The sequence below is a fragment of the Pogona vitticeps genome, chromosome 2, assembly GCF_051106095.1.
Source record: "Pogona vitticeps strain Pit_001003342236 chromosome 2, PviZW2.1, whole genome shotgun sequence".
Classification (NCBI taxonomy): Eukaryota; Metazoa; Chordata; class Lepidosauria; order Squamata; family Agamidae; genus Pogona; species Pogona vitticeps.
The window spans coordinates 4438314-4460823 of NC_135784.1; the positions used below are offsets into that span (position 1 = coordinate 4438314).

Below are 22510 nucleotides of genomic sequence, written 5' to 3' on the forward strand. Positions count from 1 at the left end.
GTTAGAGACAGGTAATAAATACCAGGAATTGGTCCTGGAACCCTTTACCACATTCCATGCATTTATTTATTTATTTTTAAATTTAACTTATATATATCACCCATCTATGCATTTATTTATTTATTTATTTATTTATTTATTTATTTATTTATTTATTTAACTTATATATCACCCATCTAGAATGTGCCTACTCTGGGCAGTTTACATAAAATATATATATATAAATAAACCATGAAAGCATAAATGGTAAGAATAAAACCCAAATTAACAGCCGAATCCAAAATGGGTGAGTAGGTGGGTGGGAAGGAAAAATACATTCGGTCATGGCTGTAGGGAAAACCTCCCTGTATAGCCAGGTCTTCAGACTGATTTTAAAAGCCCTCAAAGGGGGGGGGGCAGGGGGCTCTCTGCAGGTAAATAATCCCAAGTGTATTCCTTTCCTACTCACCCATTTTGGATTCTGCTGTGAATTTGCGTTTTATTCTTAGTACATTTATACTTTCATAGTTTATTTTTTTATGTTGTATGTAAAAATTGTTCCAGAGATGAGGGGCCACTGTAAGAATGGGGGAATATACTGTATTGTGGAATCTTTTCACCCTTGTTAATAGCCTTGCCCACCGTGTTGGGGACCATTTGAAGCTTCCACATCAGTCTCATTAATGAAGAGCCCGGGGGGGGGGAGGGGGTTGAGAGCAGACGACGGAAGAGGATGACGATGATGGGGGGGGAATTCCTGCCCTTTGGCCCCTGTTTTGATTTGAAGACCAAACAAGGAATTCCCTTCCACCCCACCCCCCGTTTTTGTAAGAAGAGGGAGAATGTAGAGCTACGAAGGGGTATAGAGGAGCACCTCAGATCGGGAGGGGGGAGGAAATTCTTCATTATATAACAACCCCCCCCGACCCTCCTCCCCTTTTCTTTCTGCAGGTTCCTCCTCACACACACCCCCTCCCTTCATTCATGAGACCATTTGGTTTAGGGGGGAACCTAGAGCTACGAAATAGGATAGACGAGCTCCTTCGTTTTTGGAGTTTCTCTAAAGAGGAACCGGAAGCGGTCAGAGGGCGCTTCTGTCCCTCCCCGTCTCTATGGCCTCCGGGAGAGGCGCTTCCAAAGGGGGACCCCTCGTGAATTTCCCTCCTTAGGACGTGCAAGAAGGTGAGCTATGGGGGAGGGGTGCAAAATATTTGGGGGGGGAGTTTTAAAGAAAGGAAGGCAAAATACCCTCCCCGGAGGATAGAGGGGGGAGAGGTCTTCTGTCTGCCATCCGGATTGTAAAACCCCCCCACCCTTTTTGGTCTCCATTGCACATTTATTGGGGGGGGGGATGGAGGTGGGAGGTTGAGGATCCCCCCCAGAAACAGGGAGACCCCCCGCGATGTTCACTCCCAGCAAGACACTTTGTGTGTGTGTGTGTGTGTCTGTCTGTCTGGAGGGGGTGTGCTCAAACTCGATTTTCTTTTGAAGAGCCCCCCCTGAATTTTCTCCTGAAGCCTGCAGGAATCAGTGGCTGTCAAAAAAAAAAAAAAAGGAAGGTAAGGAAGGAACTTAAAAGGGATTTTAAGGTTTCAATGCCCTGGGTAGGAATGGGGGGGGGTAGATAGCAGGAGGAAGAGGAAGGTGGGAGGGAGAGTGAAGGCAGGCAACGCACACTCTCCCTCTCCTTTCTGTTTTACTATTCAGGATGTTTTCCTTCAGTTCCTCTTGTGGGGGGAGGATCCAGGAGACAGGAGGGGAAAAAAATTAAAAGGGGAATGGAAGTCCACTTCATTAGGGGACCCCTTTTTTTGCTCCCTGCAAATTGGTGGCAGCCTCCGTGAAGCAATGCCAGGAAACCCAAGGGGAGCCTCTCCTCCCTAATTTCTCCTCAAGAAGTAGAACAACATGCCTCAGATTCTTCTCTGTGAAACCCTAGATTTCAACTGCAATGCGATGCCATGAGTCGAATATGTTTTTTTTAAATCAAGGAAGTGCTCTCTGGGCTTGCCAGTTCCCCTTTCTGAATTGGGAGTATGGACTCTACCTCTTCTGTCCCGGCCTATAGGGGAGAATATTTAGACCCTTTTTCTTGTGGTTTCCCCTTTCAGCTGCTGGTGTTCTTTTACGAGTTGACTTCCTATTTCTTCAGTAAAAAATGAGATCTTCTGCATCCAGGCCGGAGAGCTCCGCACACGGATATCCTACTTGAGATTTCTGGGAACAACAAGGTCTCTCCAGGTAAGGTGTTTTGGCCTCCTGGGCAGAGAGTGTGAAGGTGGTTTCTTGTTGCCCCAACGGGATGCAGCTGTTTAAGAGAATAACCAAGTTAGAAGTAGCCTAGATCAACTTTATGTTGAGTCCCTAGCTGAAGATAGGAATCAAAATCAAAGGAAATCTGATGGACATTTTTCTAGCATTTGATTTCTAGTCCTTGGATCACAATTGTTGCCCTCATCTAAACTTGTCCAAGTTTGTTGGCATCCTCCTTATGCAAAGATGTTCTCCACTAATCCCTGGAAGCCAAAGCAGGGGATGAAAATGAAAGCTACACACCTTTTGGGCTGGAGGGGGGGGGAATTTGGTTTTTTTTACTGTCCTCCCTTGTTCTGATGCTATCATGGGTGTTGGAGTGTAATTTACCGTCTCCGTCTTCAGAGAGCTAGGCTTTTCCTCTTGGGAATTTTGGTTGAAATGTGAAGAGCCAGGGTCCTCATCTAACAGGTCTCCTTCCCCCTTAGCATATCTGGGCCAGTCTAAGCACGTGACCTTGTTTTTAATCCCTGCATATGTCTCCATCAGGAAAATTGTTCTCCCCACTATTAGAACCATAAGAGCTTGGCCAGATGGTGCCTCCCAACAGCTGCAGGACTGCTTTGATCAGACTATTTGGAAGGTTTTTGACCATCAGGACCTGGAGATGTTCACAGACAGTGCCATGTGTTATATTGGGAACTGCATTATGCAGAAGTTTTTAAGAAAGATAAAAGAATTTGCCTGGGGAGAAATTATCCTAGGCAGAGACACAAATTGTATTTTAAACAAAATAGATACATCAAAAAATAGATTTCAAATGATGGTAATAAAGTTAGGAAGGTAATAGAGAAATCAAGTTTAATTGATGGGTGGAGATATTTATATCCTAAAGTGAGAGAATATACATATTTTTCTAAAAGATAATATTCAAGAATTGATCAGTTCCTTATTTCAGAGACTTTGGTCTCAAATCTGGACAAAATACAATCTGCCCCTGAGATAGCCTCTGACCATGCACCATTAAAACTTTCTTGGGTCAATGAAGCAAAGAGTAAATCTAGAATCTGGAGATTGAGCTCTATGTTCAAATATAGAAATTATTGGAAGAATAAATAAATAAATTAAAAATTTCTATGAAATAAATGATACTGCAGAAATAAAATCAGCATTGCTATGAGATGTCCTAAAAGCCTACCTAAGAGGAATTTTTATTATGGAAACCTCTAGAATAAAGAAAGAATGAAATAAGCTCCAAGAACAATTCTGGAGCAGATGATCAAATTGTCATTCTCGAAGCACCTTGTAGAGTGCCCAGGACCCATGAAGTTCTTATTCCCCTCCATTCAGCTCTGCTTAGGCTTCATCATGAGTACTCTCTCTACTTCTAGACAGCAGTGTTGGAAAAGGGTGAAGACAAGCTGGAACAGGTTCATAGAAGGGCAACAAGGGTAATTGGGGCCTGGAGCAAACCATAGGAGGAAAGATGTTAAAAATCTGGGCATATTTAGCTTTCAGAAAGGAGAGCAGGGGAAGACGTGGTAGTGGCTTTTAAATACTTGAGAAGTGGTCATTCAGACTACTAGGTCAGGGAATCTGATGCCTGAACCTCTCCCTAAGAGACCGATACAACTTTGTAGACCACCAGGAGAAACCCATAAGCCTGAGTCCATCACAACTGGCATTAATCAAAAAAAGATTAATTTCAAATGAAACCCGACAATCATTTCCATTTATGTCAAAATTCATCTGGGTATCGAGGTATAATTTTTTCACTGTTGCAATAATTCCAAGCAACATCAGCTTGTCTAATACTAATTTAAGTTTCATTGCTTCTGTGTTCCATAAGTATAAAAATATTAAAAACCTAAAAGTCTTGCACAATGGAAAATTGTAAGAACAAAAGCTTAAAATATCTTTGAAAACTAAAGTTGAATCAATGACTTAAGTCAGAATTCAGTTGAAAATACAGCAGAGATATATTTTACGAGGAAAGAAAACAATAAGAATGTTTCAGTCCAGGAGCTGAGAGCCTAAATGCCAGATGTAAGAGCATAAAAAGGAGCTGAAAGCCTTAAAAGGCACAATGAAAACTTGTGGAATATTAAAATGGTTTAAAATAAAAATCTATGAAAGTAAATACATTGCTTTGCCTTTTAGCAAAGCCAAACACAAATAAAAATTATTCTCAGTGTTCATCTAGCAAAGCCGGTTTGGATCTATGGAGGAAAATCCGTATTGTCTTCATCTGGTGCTGCTGTTGCTCTCTGGCATCCCTTCCTTCTTGCACTAGCTATCTTTTGGGGCCATTGTTTATACCCTTATCCCCACTTCACTGAACTGCCAACAATCTTCTCTGCAGGACCTAGAGGTCCAGGGGCCTTGTATATAAATCATTTTTTAAAATAGGAGTCTTTTTGTTCCTTTACCGCCTGTAAGTACAAGGGCTTGTAACTCAGAATCTGGTACGCTGCCACTAGGAACATAATGTCATGGTTTTGACTCAAATTTTGCAAAGCCTGGAAGAATAAAAGCCTGTGATCAAGAGTACAAGCTGCAGGACTTGCAAAAACTACCTCTGGTCAATAGTGAAGTTGGAAAGGGCCTGTAAGGCCATCAAGTCCAAACCCCCTGCTCAGTGCCTCAATCCCAATTAGAGTGATCTGACAGATTGCTGTCAGGTTTTCTCTTCAACGCCTCCAGCATTGGAGCATTCATTACCTCCCAAGCTAGTGGGTTCCATTCTTGTAATGTCATATTAACACGTACAACTAAATAAGATGAATACCTTTTCCATTCTCTTCTTTCTTGCCTCCATCCTGAACTCTCAGCTATGTCAACATTATTCTGCCCTGTGACCTTGTTCCCAGGAGAACTAACTCGTTCAAGCCTCAGTTTTTCAACACATTCTACATTTCCACTGGGCTGCTCTTCCTCATGCCCTGTAATTATTTTAACACTCGATGCATGTGAAATTTTATATTTTGGCATTCCTCCCTTCCCCTCCCTTGGAAAGGTAAGATTTGAGAATGTTTCAATGTTTTACTAGCAAGAACTAATGTTAAACCTGAACGTTTATTTTATCCAGTGTCAGTCAAGTGTTTCCAGGCCTTTTCCATAATATTTCCTGTTTCATTTTCATTTCTTTTTGTTCTTGTTTAGTCATTAAGTCGTGTCCGACTCTTCGTGACCCCTTGAACCAGAGCACACCAGGCCCTCCTGTCTTCCACTGCCTCACAGAGTTTGGTCAAATTCATGTTGGTATCTTCGGTGACACTGTCCAACCATCTCATTCTCTTTCGTCCCCTTCTCTTGCCTTCACACTTTCCCAACATCAGGGTCTTTTCCAGGGAGATTTATCTTCTCATGAGATGGCCAAAGTATTGGAGCCTTAGCTTCAGGATCTGTCCTTCCAGTGAGCACTCAGGGTTGATTTCCTTCAAAATGGATAGGTTTGTTCTCATTTTTGAGATTGTATCCCGCTACAGCTTTTCCCACTCTTATTGATTATGATGGCTACTCCGTTTCTTCTTCTTTGGGATTCTTGCCCACGATAGTAGGTATGACAATCGTCTGAATTGGATTTGCCCATTCCCATCCATCTCCTGTTTAACCACATCCAACTTCCCAAGGTTCATAGATCTTATATTCCAGGTTCCTATGAAGTATTTTACTTTGCAGCATCAGACTTTACTTTCACTTCCAGGCATGTCCACAGCCTTTCGGCTTTGGCCCAACAACTTCATTAGCTCTGGAGCTACTTGTCCTTGTCCTCCACTCTTCCTCAGTGGCATGTTGGATGCCTTCTGACCTGAGGGGTTCATCTCCCAGCGTCATATCTATTTGCCTTTTGTTTCTGTTCGTGGGATTTTCTTGGAAAAGATACTGTAGTGGCTTGCCAGTTTCTGCTCCAGGTGGATTGCATTTAGTCAGAACTCTCCACCATGACCTGTCCATCTTGGGTGTCCTTGCACAGCATAGCCCATAGCTTCTCTGAATTACAGTGGTGCCCCGCATAGCGAGGTTAATCCGTTCCAGATTAACCTTCGCTATGGGGAAACATTGCTATACGGAACGGAAAAGCCCATTGGAATGCATTAAACTTTGTTTAATGCGTTCCAAATGGGCACAAAACTCACCATTCTGCGATGTTTCCCCCATCTGGCCGCCATTTTCGCGCAGTCGGTAAGCGAGGGCAGGGCGCGAATACGCTGTGCGCAGCCATTTCGGGCGGCCGGTGGCCATTTTGGAACCGCTGAACAGCTGATTGAAAAATCGCTAAGCGAAATTCGGTAAGCAAAATGCTTACTGATCGTCGCTAAGCGATTTTCGCCCATTGGAACTGTCGGTATGCCTTCGCATTAGCGATCAAAAAAAATGGATCGCTATCCGAATTCATCGTTATACGGTGCGCTCGTTAAGCGAGGCACCACTGTACTCAAGCCCCTTTGCCACAACAAGGCATTAATCCATGAAGGGGCTTGGATGAATGGATTTCATTTCTGCTTGGAAGCAAAGCCATTCTGCCCTCAATAATTGGTTCTTATGCTTCAATGTAAAGCAGAAATATTTCATATCTGGTTTACTGTTGCCATCTTGTAGGCTAAGATTGTTATAACATAGAAATGGCCCAGAAAGTTATTTTCATATTTTAAAATATTTTAGCAATTAAAATGTTTGCACTTTAAGGGTTTTCACAACCTAAAAATCAGAATTGTCCAACAAATATCCAGATAATAGTTCCACATAGGATCCAATCTCCATTGTTTTTGGTTACAGAAACATAGGAAACTGATGGTGACATCAAAGAATGTTCTGTTTCTCTTCCATGCATAGCAGAAAATTGAGAACACAATTTAGACACAAGTACTCAGGAAATTATCATCCTTTCTCTTTTCTGTATTGACAGAGGTGCAGTGTTTCCAAGATACACCAGGTGGTGGTATTGGTAGATAAACTTCCCTGAGATGAATACACCAAACCACTTGTAGTGCTGATAGAAGTATTACTTGTATTATTTACAGGATTTTTACATATATACACGGCTTTATTCTTGGTCTCACAGTCCTTGGTCATGCACAGCAGTTCAGCAGTTTCAATACGTAAATCACAGTCAAAGTCCTTTTGTAAATAGTCCAGAGTTCGTTTACCAGTTGAGCAGTCCTGAAACCACAAGTTCTTCTCCCAATATGCTCGGAGATAGGCTTCTTCCAGGATCTTCTCCAATACAGCAACACCGACATAGCATACACTACCAACAACCAACCCAACAACCAACAAATTGTGTAAGCTAGTTCTCTTAGCTTTATCCTAGGGTTCACCAAATATGTCGTTCTTCTCTCAGCTGCCTCAATCAGCTCAGCTGTACCACCTGTAGCTACGCATATCCTGTAGCTCCGATCCTGTTAATACTTATAGAATTCCATTCAACAATTCACACAGGTTTGACCTAAACCTGACATGTATGATGGTCCTCTTTTTAAAAGCAAAGCAATTCTGAAGAGTTAACTAGGTGTTGAATTTTATGTTAACAATATAAAGAGCTTTTATGATTTTCTCAAACTCTCCTGTCTTTCCGTCTGATCACACAGAAGAAAAAATAATTAAGTCACAAGCAACTTTTCTTTCTGCTGCTCCTTCGTGCAGATCTAGGGTTTGTCCCTTCCTCCTGATTGTCAAAGAGAAAGCCAATACCTTTGCTTGATCCCAAATGAGATTGCTTTCTGTGCTGTACTTCCCGTCCTTTTTTTCTCCATTAGGGAAACAAAGAAGGGAACCAGAATTCTATGCGGCCAACTCTTCAGTCAACAAAAAGAACCATATGGAAAGAAGGAAAAAGAAATAAATGAGATACCGAAACGGAGAGGGGAAAAAAAAGACAAAGGGGACGAGGAAGTAGAAAGTGTTCCACAGGCAGAAAAACATTGAAGTGTACCCAAAATAGCAAAAGACATGGCAGAGTTCACCAATAAAATAAGAAGCTTCCGTCAGAGCAGTCACCTAAGTTCACACCAAAGAACTCACGCAGCGGAGAAGCCATATGAATGCATGGAATGTGGAAAGAGCTTCAGTCAAAGTGGTCACCTTATTTCTCATCAAAAAGTTCACACAGGGGAGAAACCATATGAATGCATGGAATGCGGAAAGAGCTTCAGTCGGAGTAGTAACCTTAATACACATCAAAAAACTCACACAGGGGAGAAACCATATAAATGCATGGAATGTGGAAAGACGTTCAGTCACTGCAGTCACCTGAGTTCACATCAAAAAGTTCACACAGGGGAGAAACCACATAAATGCATGGAATGTGGAAAGAGCTTCAGTCGGAGTTGTAACCTTAATACACATCAAAAAATTCACACAGGTGAGAAACCATATGAATGCATGGAATGTGGAAAGAGCTTCAGTCAGAATGGTAACCTTATTTCACATCAAAAAACTCACACAGGGGAGAAACCATATGAATGCATGGAATGTGGAAAGAGCTTCAGTCACTGCAGTCACCTGAGTTCACATCAAAGGACTCACACAGGAGAGAAACCACATAAATGCATAGACTGTGGAAAGAGCTTCAGTCAGAGTGGTTACCTTAAGCCACATCAAAGAACCCATACAGGGGAGAAACCATATAAATGCATGGAATGTGGAAAGAGCTTCAGTCACTGCAGTCACCTGAGTTCACATCAAAGAACTCACACTGGGGTGAAACCATATAAATGCATGGAATGTGGAAAGAGCTTCAGTCAGAGTGGTGACCTTAAGTCACATCAAAGAATCCATACAGGGGAGAAACCATATAAATGCATGGAATGTGGAAAGAGCTTCAGTCAGAGTGGTGACCTTAATTCACATCAAATAACACACACAGGGGAGAAACCACATAAATGCATGGAATGTGGAAAGAGCTTCAGTCACAGTGGTAACCTTAATACACATCAACGAACTCACACAGGAGAAAAACCTTTTAAATGCATGGAATGTGGAAAGAGTTTCAGTCAGAGTGGTCACCTTAGGTCACATAAAAGAACTCACACAGGAGAGAAACCACATAAATGCATAGACTGTGGAAAGAGCTTCAGTCAGAGTGGTGACCTTAGGTCACATCAAAGAATCCACACAGGGGAGAAACCATATAAATGCATAGAATGTGGAAAGAGCTTCAGCTGGAGCAGTCACCTCAGCTCACATAAAAGAACTCATACAGTAGAGGAACCACATTAATGCATGGAATGTGTAAAGCGCTTCAGTCAGAATAATAACCTTAATTCACATCAAAAACACACACTCAGGAAAAATCCTAAAACGAAAGGCTAGGCCTACACAAAGTAGGACTTATATTGCAAGGCAGAGCCTGGTGTTGTGAGGAATGATGGAGCCCGCTCAGCGTTGTGAGGTTTGGTTGACACCAGAGCTGTGAGGCTCAGTGGAGCCAGGAGTTGAGAGGCTCATTTGGAGCCCAATATTGTGAGACTCAGAAGAGCCCTACCTAGTGAAGCTTGGTGGAACCTGGAGTTTGAGAGGCTTGTCGGAGCCTAGGGTTGTGAGGCATGGAAGAGCTTGACCTTGTGAAGATCAGCAGATCCGAGTGCTGCGAGGGTCGGCGGAGCCTGGGTGCTCTTTGGCGAGAGTAGAAGAAGCCAAAAGAACATGTGTTTCATGGAGCTGCTTGAGTGTTTCTGAGTCTGAGGTGGGTTGGCTGTGCTAGCTGTGTTGCCAGTGGTGCCAAGTGGTGATGGCAATGGTGAAGGCTGAGTAAATTGAGGCAACTATAGTCATAAAAGCCATCCTTCCTCGCCTCTTCACCTGGTATGCCCTGTAGGGGTTAGGGTTAGGGTTGCCGTGGAGAATGGCAACAGTGGTGCTTGCTTACTATGAGTTCTCCTGCTACTTCTGCTACTATTCCACCTTTTACCATTGGAGCAAGTTTCACCCAGCAGTCACTGTTTCCATTGCAGGCCTCTTCCTTCTCCTTGGCTGCCATGTTCTGGGCGGCTCAGTGTGCCAGTTCCTTGACTTCGCCAGCCTGTTGCTGCTATCCTCCATGGTCTCCCCTCTGGGACAGGCACCGAACCTTGCCTTGCCTCCCACAGCAAGTGGAGGAGGTAGCGCAAGCGGTGGAGGTGACGCAGGTGGTCATCCTGGCACTGGCGCTGCCATTTTCACTCTCATTGCCAGGTACAGCAATAGGATGAACTGGGTTAAGAATGCCAGGTATAATTTCATCCTTAATTCAACTTCTAGCCATCTCCGTTGGAAAAGATCTACAGCCAAATTGTTGCGGGACAGGACCTAGGTTGGGGGGTATCTCACCCCCCCTGTTCCCCTGTTTGTTCTTCCACACAACCCAGGTTCACTTTCGGGTATGACATTTATTTCTCAACCCTTTTCCACTGCCACCAGAGGATTTATTCCTCACTCTGTTACATATGACTCTGAAATCACAGTTCTCCAATATAACAATGTTTATTTAAGTATTTACTGTATAAGTAAATCATGTAAAGTGAATCATGGATGGTCTTATTTTATTCATTCAAGAAATTGTGCTTTTGTAACATTCATATTTGCTTAGGTAGAATCATTTTAATCAAGATATTTATTCATTTCTCTTAACTTCTAATTCTTTCCAATCATAACCATAAACCATACAAGATCTGTACTTTCCTTGTCTTATTCTCTATCTCTCTATTACCCTTCTCTAACACACGGCTGGTCCTAACTGCCTAAACTGCTTCTCTCTAACTGATATCCCTAACTCATCCCTAACTGATCCCTAACTGAAACTCTAACTTCCCTTATATATCCTTCGTCCCGCCGCTTCTGTACAACCATTGGCTCCTGAATCAGGGTTCCATTGTGATGGACAGGAGTGGTTACTGACCTGTCCATCACAGGGAGACATTACAGTGGGGTCTCGACTTACGAACGACCCAAGGTATGAACTTTTTGACCTACGAGCCGCTCTTAGAGGAAAATATTTCCTCGATCTGCAAACTTTACTTTGACTTACGGAAGGGAGGCGGGGAGAGTGTGAAACCTGAACTTTCACTTAACTGTTGGCTAACTGAAAGTTCAAACTGACTTTTCCTCCCCTCCTGTTGATTCGGAGGCTGGCGAGGGATCTTGGGAAGAGGGGACCAGACGGCGGGGAAAAGAGCGCATTGGCCAGCACAGACCCTGCCCCTGATCTGAGCTCCCTGGGAGGAGAAGGAGGAGGGTAGGTCAGGTCTGCCGTGGCTGCTTTCTGTCCCTCCATTGCTACCTTTTTCCTTTCTTGCCCACCCTGAGCACAGCCATGCCTTGCCTCACTTTCCTCCCCTCCCCGGAGGAGAGCGGACCTGCCGTCTGCTCTCTCTCCTCCTCACCTGCTCCTGCAGTAGCTTCGCCTCTCTGTCTTGTTCCCCAGGCTTGCTTCCCCCCCCGCTCCCACGTATTTTGCTTCTCTTGCCCCTGCCCGTCTTCTTACCCAGGCTGGCTCCCCTCCCTCAACTCCCACACGCTTCACCTCTCTGGCCCCTGCCCGCCCTCCTCAGAGGTCACAATCCCATCGGGTCGCAGCCATCATCTCCCCCCGGGCAAGGATTCTGGCTGCCGCCACCACCACCGAGTGCTGGACTGACCATGCTGAGGCAAGAGACCAGCTCAAAGGTAGAGGTTCTTCTTGGGCATCTTTGTGCTGGAGGAATGGTTGCTGGATTCTGTGCCTTTCTTGGGGGGGGGGGTTTCAGGTTCCCTCCTTCCTTTGCTGCCCCACTTTTCCCCCAGAAGGTGCTTTCCTTGGCTTGGCGTGTTTGAAAAGTGCTTTTCAATCTGTTCTGTTGTCTGAAAGGTGTTTGGTTTAAAAGGTGTTCCCTCCCTCCTTTGCTGCCCCCTTTTCCCCAAAAGGTGTTTGGCTTGGCTTGGCTGAAAAAGTGCTTTTCAAGGTGAAAATATGATTTCAAAAGTGCTTTTAAAACTGTTCCCTGCCTCCCTCCTTCCTTTCCTGAACTTTTCTTGATCTAAGAAAAAAGAAAAAATATATCCCCCTCTAGTGGTAGAATGTGGAATAGCAGCTTCCCATTAGTTTCTATGGGCGGAAAAAAGCAGATACGGATTAAATGGTTTTCAATGCATTCCTATGGGGAATGCATATTCGACCTGCGAACTTTTCGACCTGCGGGCTGCCTTCCAATACAGATTAATTACTTAAGTCGAGACCCCACTGTACATCTTAGCTTCCATCTTTTTTACTTTTTATTTTACTTCATTTTATTTCATTTTATTCTGTTCTTATCTTTTTATTAAAGAAACTTACAGCTTTGCACTTAGTGGCGGGGTGGGCGGAAAGGTTTTCCTCAGTCTTACGATCTAGCCTTCCCTGCCCTAAGTTGCAATGTATAAATGGTATTTATGTTCTGTTCACTTTTATTGATTTCTAGTTTAATTAAGTGTTCAATTTATTTTGTCTATGTCAATTATGTTATTGTTTATTATTGTGTACTTATCTGTCTCTTAATTTGAGTGTTTTCCATTGTTGTTAGACTGTTTTGCGCTAGGAGTGGAAAGGAAGGCCTGCATCCTAGCAGGGGCTTTAAGAACATATAGGTGATTATGAGTAGAGGAAGATATGGCATTAGTACAGTTGTTAGTTGTGCCAGAAGAATGATGAACAGATGCCTGAAAGCTGTCCATTGCTCTGGCGCTGTGACCACCTGCCAGGCTCAAGGTAGCCAGCTCAGTCGAGACTCCATTCTAACCTTGGTGCTGTTGAATGTTGCATTTGCTGGAATTTATTGGATACAGCTCTCTCCACTGCAGAGCCCGTCCAGCCCCTTGGTTTAACCAGCGGTTGTGAGCTATGAAGCAGAACAGTAGAAGGCTAGAGAACATCTAGAGGCGGAAAACAACTTAAAAACTGCCAAGGTTGCGTCTAACCTTTACCTTACCAATGTAAAGGCTGCCATAAGCTTACTTCTCTATCCAGATAAGCGAAGCATCCAATCAGCAGGTGGAACTTTTCCGTATACAGTGGTGCCTCGCATTACAACGTTAATTCGTTCCAGCGAAATCGCTGTAGAATGAAAATGTAATGCGAAAATAAAAAGCCCATTGAAATGCATTGAAACCCCTTCAATGCGTTCCAATGGGCTGGAAACTCACCGTCCAGCAAAGATCTTCCATAGGGCGGCCATTTTCGGTGGCTGTCTTGCGAGGAATCAGTCGCAGATATTATTTATTTGTTTGTTTGTTTGTTTGTTTGTTTGTTTGTTTGTTTGTTTATTTATTTATTTATTTATTTATTTTATATCCCGCCTATCTAGCCAACTCAGGACCACTCTAGGCGGCTAACAATCATCAAGAAAACAGCAGGGAGCCATTTTATTTACCCAGCGGCCATTTTAAAACCGCTGATCAGCTGTTGGAAAATCGTCGTTTTGCAAAGAATCAGTTCCCGAAGCAGGGAACCGATCATCATAAAGTGAAAAACCCCTATTCAGACCATCATTTTGCGATTGCAAAAGCGATCGTAAAAACGTTGTCATAATGTGGTTTTGTCGTAATGCGGGGCAATCGTAAAGTGAGGCACGACTGTAGTAGGTAATCTATCCAGAATTGGCCAAAATGATTAGTGTGTGACTAATCTGCAACATTTTAAAAATCAAAAGTGGAGGCCATCCACTGGGATCTTGCACCCTATTTGAAAACAGTGGATTGAGCGGAGACATCCAGTGCAGTGCCTTGTTCATTGAGAATTACTCGGTTTCCGCCTGTGATGCCCACAGAGGTGGACAAGTTCCTTGAACACTGCTGAGCCTCCTCCTCCCTTGCCCAGCCTGCATAATCAAAGCTGCCAGGCCAGTGACCACTGAATGGGCTACTGAAATAGCAAATGGGTCTCTTCTTGAGGGTAAGGTTCCTATTGCCCTTAAGGAAACACTAATTAGGCCCAGTAGGAAGAAACTGGGCAGCAGGCAATATTGGCAATTATAAGCCTGTCACCAATGTTTCTTTCCTCAGTAAGGTAGTTGAGAGGGTGGCAGCCGATCAGCTTCAGGCCATCTTGGATGAAACCGACACCTTGGATCCATTTCAGTCAGGCTTCAGGCCACGCCATGGCACGGATGACCTACTTAGGGAGGCTGATGGGGGCAAAATGTTCTTGTTGGTCCTCTTTGATATCTCAGCTGCCTTTAATACTGTCGACCATGGTATCCTCCTGGAGAGGCTCTCCGAGTTTGGGATCAGTGGCCTTTCTCTTCCTTGGCTATGGTCCTCCTTTTTTCCCACCTTGGACTTTGTAGTAAAACTGGTCCCCATTTTAATGCATATATGTTTTCATTCATTATATCTGTTATTTTGTTTTTTGTGTTTTGTGTAAACTGCAGAGTAGACACATTCTAAATGGGCGGTATATAAGTCTAATAAAAGCAAAGTAAGTAAATCACCCTTCAGGAGCATATAGAGCTACAAAGGCAAAGAGGGAGCTCCTCCCTTGGCACACTTCAAACAGGAATCAGAAGTGGGAATTGCGCACATACGTCCTGCACGTCTAGGGTTCTGGGGAATCCCCTTGTGAAGAGAGCTTTCTTTGTAGTCTCTGGCGGAATTTTTGATGCATTATGTTAATTGCAAAAGTGTATGAGATGCCCCTCCTCCTCCCACCACCTTTGTCTTCCTCCCTCTTGTTCCTTTGTTAGCTGCCTTTCCATTCCCTTTTTTTGCACATGGAGAGAGAGCCTTGCATAATGGAAGGAAAATCGTTTGGTTTCCTTCATCCAAGACGCCTCCAGACTGATCCCTTTTCCTTCCTAAAAAGGAGCGGGTGAGACCGAATTGATAGCTGCAAGTTTATCTCTGGACCAAAAGAGAAGAATCAAACTCCAAATCCTTCCAACATTTCCAGGTCAGGTGAGATTTCTTTCTCTTTGGATCAGAAGCCCCGCTGGACAATTAACAGGATGCCGTTTGCTGCGAAGCTGAGAAAAGGATGTCAGACAATTTGCGCTGGAGAGTTCACAAGGTCAGGAGGATTTGGTGGCAGCTCCTTTCAGATCTTCCCAGCCACACATTGAGGGAGGTAGAGAACCCTGGGCCAGCTGTACAATGGCCTCTTCTTTGCACTCACAAAAGCCTGGGTGGGTGTGGAATCCCCACCTTTTCAGGAGGAGTTGGGTCAACTTCAGTCTGTCATCTATTGTTTGTTGTTTAATCATTTAGTTGTGTCTGACTCTTCATGACCCCATGGACCATTTTCTGCACTCTCCTCCTTCACCCTCATTAAGAGGTTCTTTAATTCTTCCTCACTTTCTGCCATCAGAGTAGTAGCATCTGCATATCTGAGGTTGTTGATATTTCTTCCGGCAATTCCGGCTTGGGATTCCTCTAGTACTACCTTTTGCATGATATATTCTGCATATAAGTTAAATAAGCAGGGAGATAATATACAGCCTTGTCGTACACCTTTGCCAATTTTGAACCAATCAGTTGTTCCATGTCCAGTTCTTACTGTTGCTTCCTGTCCCACATATAGATTTCTAAGGTGATAGATAAAGTGGTCAGGCACTCCCATTTCTTTAAGAATTTGCCATAAGTTGTTGTGGTCCACATAGTCAAAGGCCTTTGCATAGTCAATGAAGCAGAAGTACTGTAGATGTTTTTCTGGAACTCTCTGGCTTTCTCCATAATCCAGCGCATGTTAGCAATTTGGACTCTAGTTCTTCTGCCCCTTCGAAATCAAGCTTGTACTTCTGGGAGTTCTAGGTCCACATATTGCTGAAGTCTGCCTTGGAGGATTTTGAGCATAACCTTGCTAGCGTGTGAACTGAGTGCCATTGTACGGTAGTTGGAGCATTCTTTGGCATTGCCCTTCTTTGGGATTGGGATGTAGACTGATCTTTTCCAATCATCTGGCCACTGCTGATTTTTCCATTGTTGATGATTAAAAAAATAGCGCATTGGTCCTTTGATGTTGGGCTGTGGCACCAGGGTGTGTGACATGACCTTTAGCCTGGTTTGTTCCTTTTTGCATAGCACACACAGAATGATGGAAGTAGTAGGACTCCGCCCCCCCAAAAAAACTCAGAAGTCTCTAGCAAACATGTCATTGCTAGCACCTATCTGGCAGCTATTGATGATGATTAAATCCTGTGTGAGCTAGCAAAAATTTAATGCAACTTGCTAGGCACATTGGACACCTTACTACTTACATCACCTCATGGCTGGTTTGCAATGTGTTCCAGTAAAAATAGTGCACATCTTTATTAAATTTGGTGCACCTTGCTAGTTTGGTACACAGCCTGTGTAGATTCAAAAAGGTTTTGAATTCAAATAATGTATAATTTCCTTCCTTTCCAATCAAGGGGTTAATGTCAGTGTATATAAAAAAATTTGGGGGGGGGGGTAAAAGGTAAAAAAGTTCCCTGATCCTTGCATAGCAGAACTTGATATTAGAAAGTGAAAGACAGCAGTGGCTCCTCAGACTAAGTGTTTTAATGTTTTGTGGAACATGTCCACTTTGTCAGGCATATGATTAGTACAGAGACTGCTACAACACTCGGCAGAGGCTTTAAGATAAAGGGGCAGTGGTGCTTGGTTGAACTTCACACCCTAGTCATGAGACCCAAGTTTTGTGTTCAGTACTTTTGAAGCTTGGTTCTGTAAACAGCAACAGTGATTAAAGGAAACAACAGAGGAACAACAAGTCATGTAAAGTATGACAGACTTTACCTTTGAGCCGTGTTCAGAAGAATGGGTTTGTTTAGGTGGGAAAGAAAATAATAGTATATAACAATGTAACAGTTCCATCTGGTAATGACTTAAGAAACCTTGGCTAATATTTGATCTGTTGATATGGGCGTCCAGCATACATTAAAAATAGCCAAGTTTCTTAAGTCAGGGAGAGGCTGCAGCTTGTAGGCTCACAAAGTCCCAGGTTCAATTCCCAGCTGTCTCGACAAAAGACTGCACTCTAAAACCCAGAATGGTCAAGCTGCCCTAAGACTCCCAAATCTCTCCTTTTGATATCCAGACACACAAAGAGGGTGGCTTCCTTCACCAGCAGTGTATCTACAACTATGTGCAATAGAACGATATATGTCAGTCAGCAGACTCAATAATACACTTTCAGTAAATAGCAACTCTCCAACGCAAGACTCCACACAACACCATAGTTTCTTTCTTAAGGGTCCCCAGATTTAGCCATGCCTACATTGAACCTTGGGAAACTGGAGGTGGTAAAACAGGAGGTGGCAAGATTAAACATCGACAAACTGGGCATCAGTGAACTAAAATGGACAGGAATGGGCAAATTCAACTCAGATGATTATCATATCTACTATTTTGGGCAAGAATCCCGTAGAAGGAATGGAGTAGCCCTCATAGTCAAAAATGATTGAATGATGTCAATACGACTCCAAGGCAGACCTTTCAACATCACAATAATCCAAGTTTATACACCAACCACCATTGCTGAGGAGACTGAAATTAAACAATTTTATGAAGATTTACAACACCTTCTAGAACTGACACCAAAGAAAGATGTTTTTCTCATTCTAGGGGACTGGAATGCTAAAGTAGGGAGTCAAGAGATAAAAGGAATAACAGGGAAGTTTGGCCTTGGAGTTCAGAATGAAGCAGGGCAAAGGCTAATAGACTTTTGTCAAGAGAACAAGCTGGTCATCACAAACACTCTTTTCCAACAACACAAGAGACGACTCTAGACATGGAAATCACCAGATGGGCAATATTGAAATCAGAATGATTATCTTCTCTGCAGCCAAAGATGGAGAAGCTCTATACAGTCAGCAAAAACAAGACCTGGAGATGATTGTGGCTCTGATCATCAGCTTCTCATAGCAAAATTCAAGCTTAAACTGAAGAGAGTAGGAAAAACCACTGGGCTACTCAGGTATAATCTAAACCAAATCCCTTACGAATACACAGTGGAAGTGAAGAACAGATTTAAGGAACTAGATTTGGTGGACAGAGTGCCTGAAGAACTTTGGATAGAGGCTCGTAACATTGTATAGGAGGTAGCAACAAAAAACATCCCAAAGAAAAGGCAATGCAAGAAAGCAAAGTGGCTGTCCAATGAGGCCTTAGAAATACCAGAGAGAAGAAGGGAAACAAAATGCAAGGGAGACAGGGAAAGTTACAGAAAATTGAATGCAGACTTCCAAAGAATAGCAAGGAGAGACAAGAGGGCCTTCTTAAATGAACAATGCAAAGAAATAGAGGAAAATAACAGAAAAGGAAAAACCAGAGATCTGTTCAGCAAAATTGGAGATATTAGAGGAACATTTGTGCAAAGATGGACATGATAAATGACAAAAATGGGAGGGACCTAACAGAAGCAGAAGATTTTTGTAGATGACATTGCCATATTTACAAAGGATGAGAAATCTGCTAGTAACATAATTAAAATGCTGAAGAGAAATTACAATTTAAGAGACTTGGGTGAAATTAGCAATTACTTAGGAGTAGAAATAAAGAGATATGCAAAAGGATTTAAAATAGCTCAGAGAAATAAAATACTGAAGCTATTAAAACAATACAACATGGAAAATTGCAAAGGTGCCATCACTCCAATAAATGTGGAATTTGAAAGAGAAAATGTAACAGGTCCTGAATATGATATTGATTTATATCGATCTTTGATAGGTAGTCTGTTGTACCTAAGTAGATGGTCAAGACCTGATATATCGATAGCAGTAAATTTACAATCAAGAAATGTGAGAAAGCCAAATGAGAAACATTGGCAAGCTGCTAAGAGAGTATTGAGATATTTAAAAGAGACACAAAACAATTATATTTAGAACCAAAGGGAGAGTTGGCCATAACTGCATACGCGGATGCAAATTATGGAAATGATATCATAACAAGAAGGTCTACATCAGGCACGACAGTTCATTTAGGTGAAAGTTTAGTAAATTGGAAAACAGCAAGACAGAAGTTTATATCATTATCATCTGCTGAGTCAGAATACGCTGCACTATTTGAACTATGTACTGACCTTGTTTACTACAAACAATAGCGCAGGATCTAGGAATAGATTTACAAGATCCAATAGCAGTGTATGAGGATAGCCAGGCTGTTATTCAGATGGCAACTTCTCCAAATATTAAAAACAGGTCAAAACACATAGATATACAATATCAAAATGTAAAACAAAGTATAGAAAATGGAATGTTCAAACTGATTTACTGTGAAACTAAAAAGAATATTGCAGATTGTTTAACTAAGGTATTAAGACCTACAAAATATGAAAGAGCTTGTAACATGTTGGGAATGCAGTGAAATGAATATGCATGTGAATATTATGTAATGTGAAATATTGAAAAACAATTTAAAGATGTATATATGTAAACAAAACTGAATTCAACAATTGGAGTAGATTGACAGGTTTGAGCTAAACCTGAAGGAATTGTTAAATACAGTTTTGTACATAGAAATAAGTATTTATCAGAATCAGTACTGTAGAAAGAAGCATAGCTAGAATTTATCCGGCTGAGTAAATTGTAACAGCTGAGAGAGCATTCCCAGGATTGGCTAACCCTGGGATAAAGCTAGCAGACCTAACACACACACTCTGTGGGTTGCTGTGTTGTGGGTTGGTGTTGTCGTGGTGCTGTGCTGGAGTATCCTGGAAGAAGCCGTGTCTTCGTGCTGTATATTGGAAGAAGAACTCTGGCTACTGGACTGAACATATGGTATTTGACTGCTGAACTAATTTACAAGGACTTTGACTCTGATTTATACATTGAACTCTGTGGCAACTGCTGTGTATGACTTTGGGACTGAAAACAAGGACGAAGCTGTACATGTATGTATATATCCTGTAAATAATACAACTATTCTGCTATCAACACTGCTTTATTGCTTGGTGTCTTCATCTCTCAGGGAAGTTCTTTTGGTTAGCGCCACCTGGTGCATCCTGGTAATACCGCAACTCTGTCACTCTGCATTGTGGAAATGCAGAATATATTTTTGCACGTTTGGTCCCAAATGCACAATGCGGTGCCATTCACTCTACCCAAGGCCTGCTCTTCATTTGTTGATATGGATCCATCCTGCGGCCTCCATTTTGGGAATCTCCTTTAAGCAGGGGGAGCAGGTTGTGGAAACAGCCAGCGTGAGCATGGAGGACAGGAGGAAAGGAGAATTAGGCAAACCAGCAGGAGTCTGCAGCCATCGGGTTGCTTTTCCCTTTTCCATTTTTACCGCCAGCCTTTCCATCTGTGGGTTCCACACCAGGTCATTATCAAACCCTTTGCATTAGAGTCAAGGCAAACTAGCAGCAATCGGTGTCGGTCCCAGCTCCTGGGAGGGAAGAGGGAAGTCTGGGCAGGGTGAGAGTTGGAAGAGACCAAGTGAAGACGTCCCTGAATGTGAGAACAGTCCTGGGACATGAACGCTGCCCATCCTGACTCCATGACACCACCACGCAGGGCATTCCTCTTGGCACACAGGGCACTGAGGCAGAGGAGCCCTCAGGCATATGTGTTGTGTTTAGTCGTTTAGTTGTGTCCGACTCTTCGTGACCCCATGGACCAGAGCACGCCAGGCCCTCCTGTCTTCTACTGCCTCCCGGAGTTGTGTCAGGTTCATGTTGGTTGCTTCGCAGACACTGTCCAGCCATCTCATCCTCGGTCGTCCCCTTCTCTTGCCATCACATATGTGTTGGCCTCTTTCATAATCCGGGAAAGGGAAATAAGAAGGATTTTATTTGCTTTGTCGTAGTGGAGAGATGCAGCCCATGGAAATCTGCCATAGCAGTGAGAGGGGGGAGATTGGTGTGAGGTTTGTTGGTGCTGACTTGGGAGCAGAAGGTGGTTGCTTTCGTGCTTCCAGATAAGAGACACTGTTGGTGGCAGAGGACTCATTCAGTAGATTTCTAACCTTCAAATATGTGGACTAGCTTAGAAGATATGGCTCTTTTTTTGTGCTGTGATGTTGCTTCTGGCTTACAGGGACCCTAAGAGGGATTTTTTTTTGAGAGAGAAGTGAGATGTTCAAGGAGCAGATGACCTTTGAATTTTTGAAAGAAACCAGTAGGTTTCTTTGACCGAGCCGAGATTTGAACACAGGTCTCCTGAGTCCCTGTCCTAGATACCTGATAAATAACACTACGTTGCTTCTCATACAATGATTCTTGAGGTTCAATGTTGTTGAGAAGAGGTTCATCATTGCCATCTAGATCCAGTCAGTATCTGTGGGTCAGCAGAGATTTGAACCCAGGTCTGCTGAGGTTCTGTCTGACCTTCTGTCCTCTACACTGGCCCATCTGAAGGGTTTTTCTGGTGGAGAAATTGCAGCCTTCTTTTCCTATATGTTTCAGCTGGAAACATGGACTGTTGGTCTGTGGTTCACATCTCCCACGCTTACTATCTATGAGCTGTTGTCTCTGAGTCTTGTTTCCATGTGTTCTTCCCCATTGTTTCATTGTTATCTGCCTTTTCTTTCTCTCTTTTTCACTCACTGAAGAAGAGAGAGGGATACAGCTCGAGAAGTTACGAAAAGGACAAGAGCATTAAATGTAAGGAAAAGTGTTTGGTGTCCTTTTATTCAAGAAGCCACCAGACTGATCCTTTTCCCTTTTTTCCCAAGGGGGTGGGTGAAAGTGAGCTGATCTCTCACCGCTTTTCTCTGGACCAAAATGGAATAACCAAATTCCAAGTTCCCTCTAACATTTCCAAGGTAGGTGAGAAATATATTCGCGAAGGCTTTCACGGCCGGGATCTAATGGTTGTTCTGGGTTTTTCGGGCTCTTTGGCCGTGTTCTGAAGGTTCTTCCTAACGTTTCACCAGTCTCTGTGGCCAGCATCTTCAGAGGATAGCAACCTGTGCTCTGGTGTAGTTGGCTTGGGAGTGCAGTATTTATGGCTGTGAGACAGGCTTTTGTCTTTTTCTGTAGATGGTTGATTAGTGTGTATTATTGTGGGTGTATTGTTGTGCTAAGGAGAAGAGATTATCTGTTCCTGTGGTTGATGGGTGTCATTAGCTGGTCTTTTGTGTGTAGTGATCCCCTGTCCTTGTGGCTGGGTAAAGTTCGTTGACCTTTTACACGTTGTATTTTTGAGAGCTGGGAGCCAAGTTTTGTTGAGCTCCATACTTTCCTCTTTTTTGTTGAAACTGTGCTAGTGCTTGTGGATTTCAGTGGCTTCCCTGTGCAGGGAAGCTCAACAAAACTTGGTTCCCAGCTCTCAAAAATACAATGTGCATGTTGTGAGAGGTCCAGAGTTCCAGAGTGTCTTCAACATCATCGCTGTAGCAGGATTCGAACCAGGAGCCGTGTAGAGCAAAG

At 43.1% G+C, this 22510-nt stretch overlaps 1 protein-coding gene across 1 annotated transcript in view; it reads left to right on the forward strand.

The window, feature by feature from the left end:
• LOC140703825 (uncharacterized) overlaps nucleotides 1-20072 on the forward strand; it is a 412915-nt gene extending 392843 nt beyond the window's left edge. The window contains exons 2-3 of the mRNA XM_078387265.1: nucleotides 2091-2220; nucleotides 7992-20072. Coding sequence (XP_078243391.1) covers nucleotides 8185-9453 — 1269 coding nt within the window. The 5' untranslated portion in view covers nucleotides 2091-2220; nucleotides 7992-8184 and the 3' untranslated portion in view covers nucleotides 9454-20072. The remainder of the gene's footprint in view (nucleotides 1-2090; nucleotides 2221-7991) is intronic.
• The last annotated feature ends 2438 nt before the right edge of the window (nucleotides 20073-22510 follow it).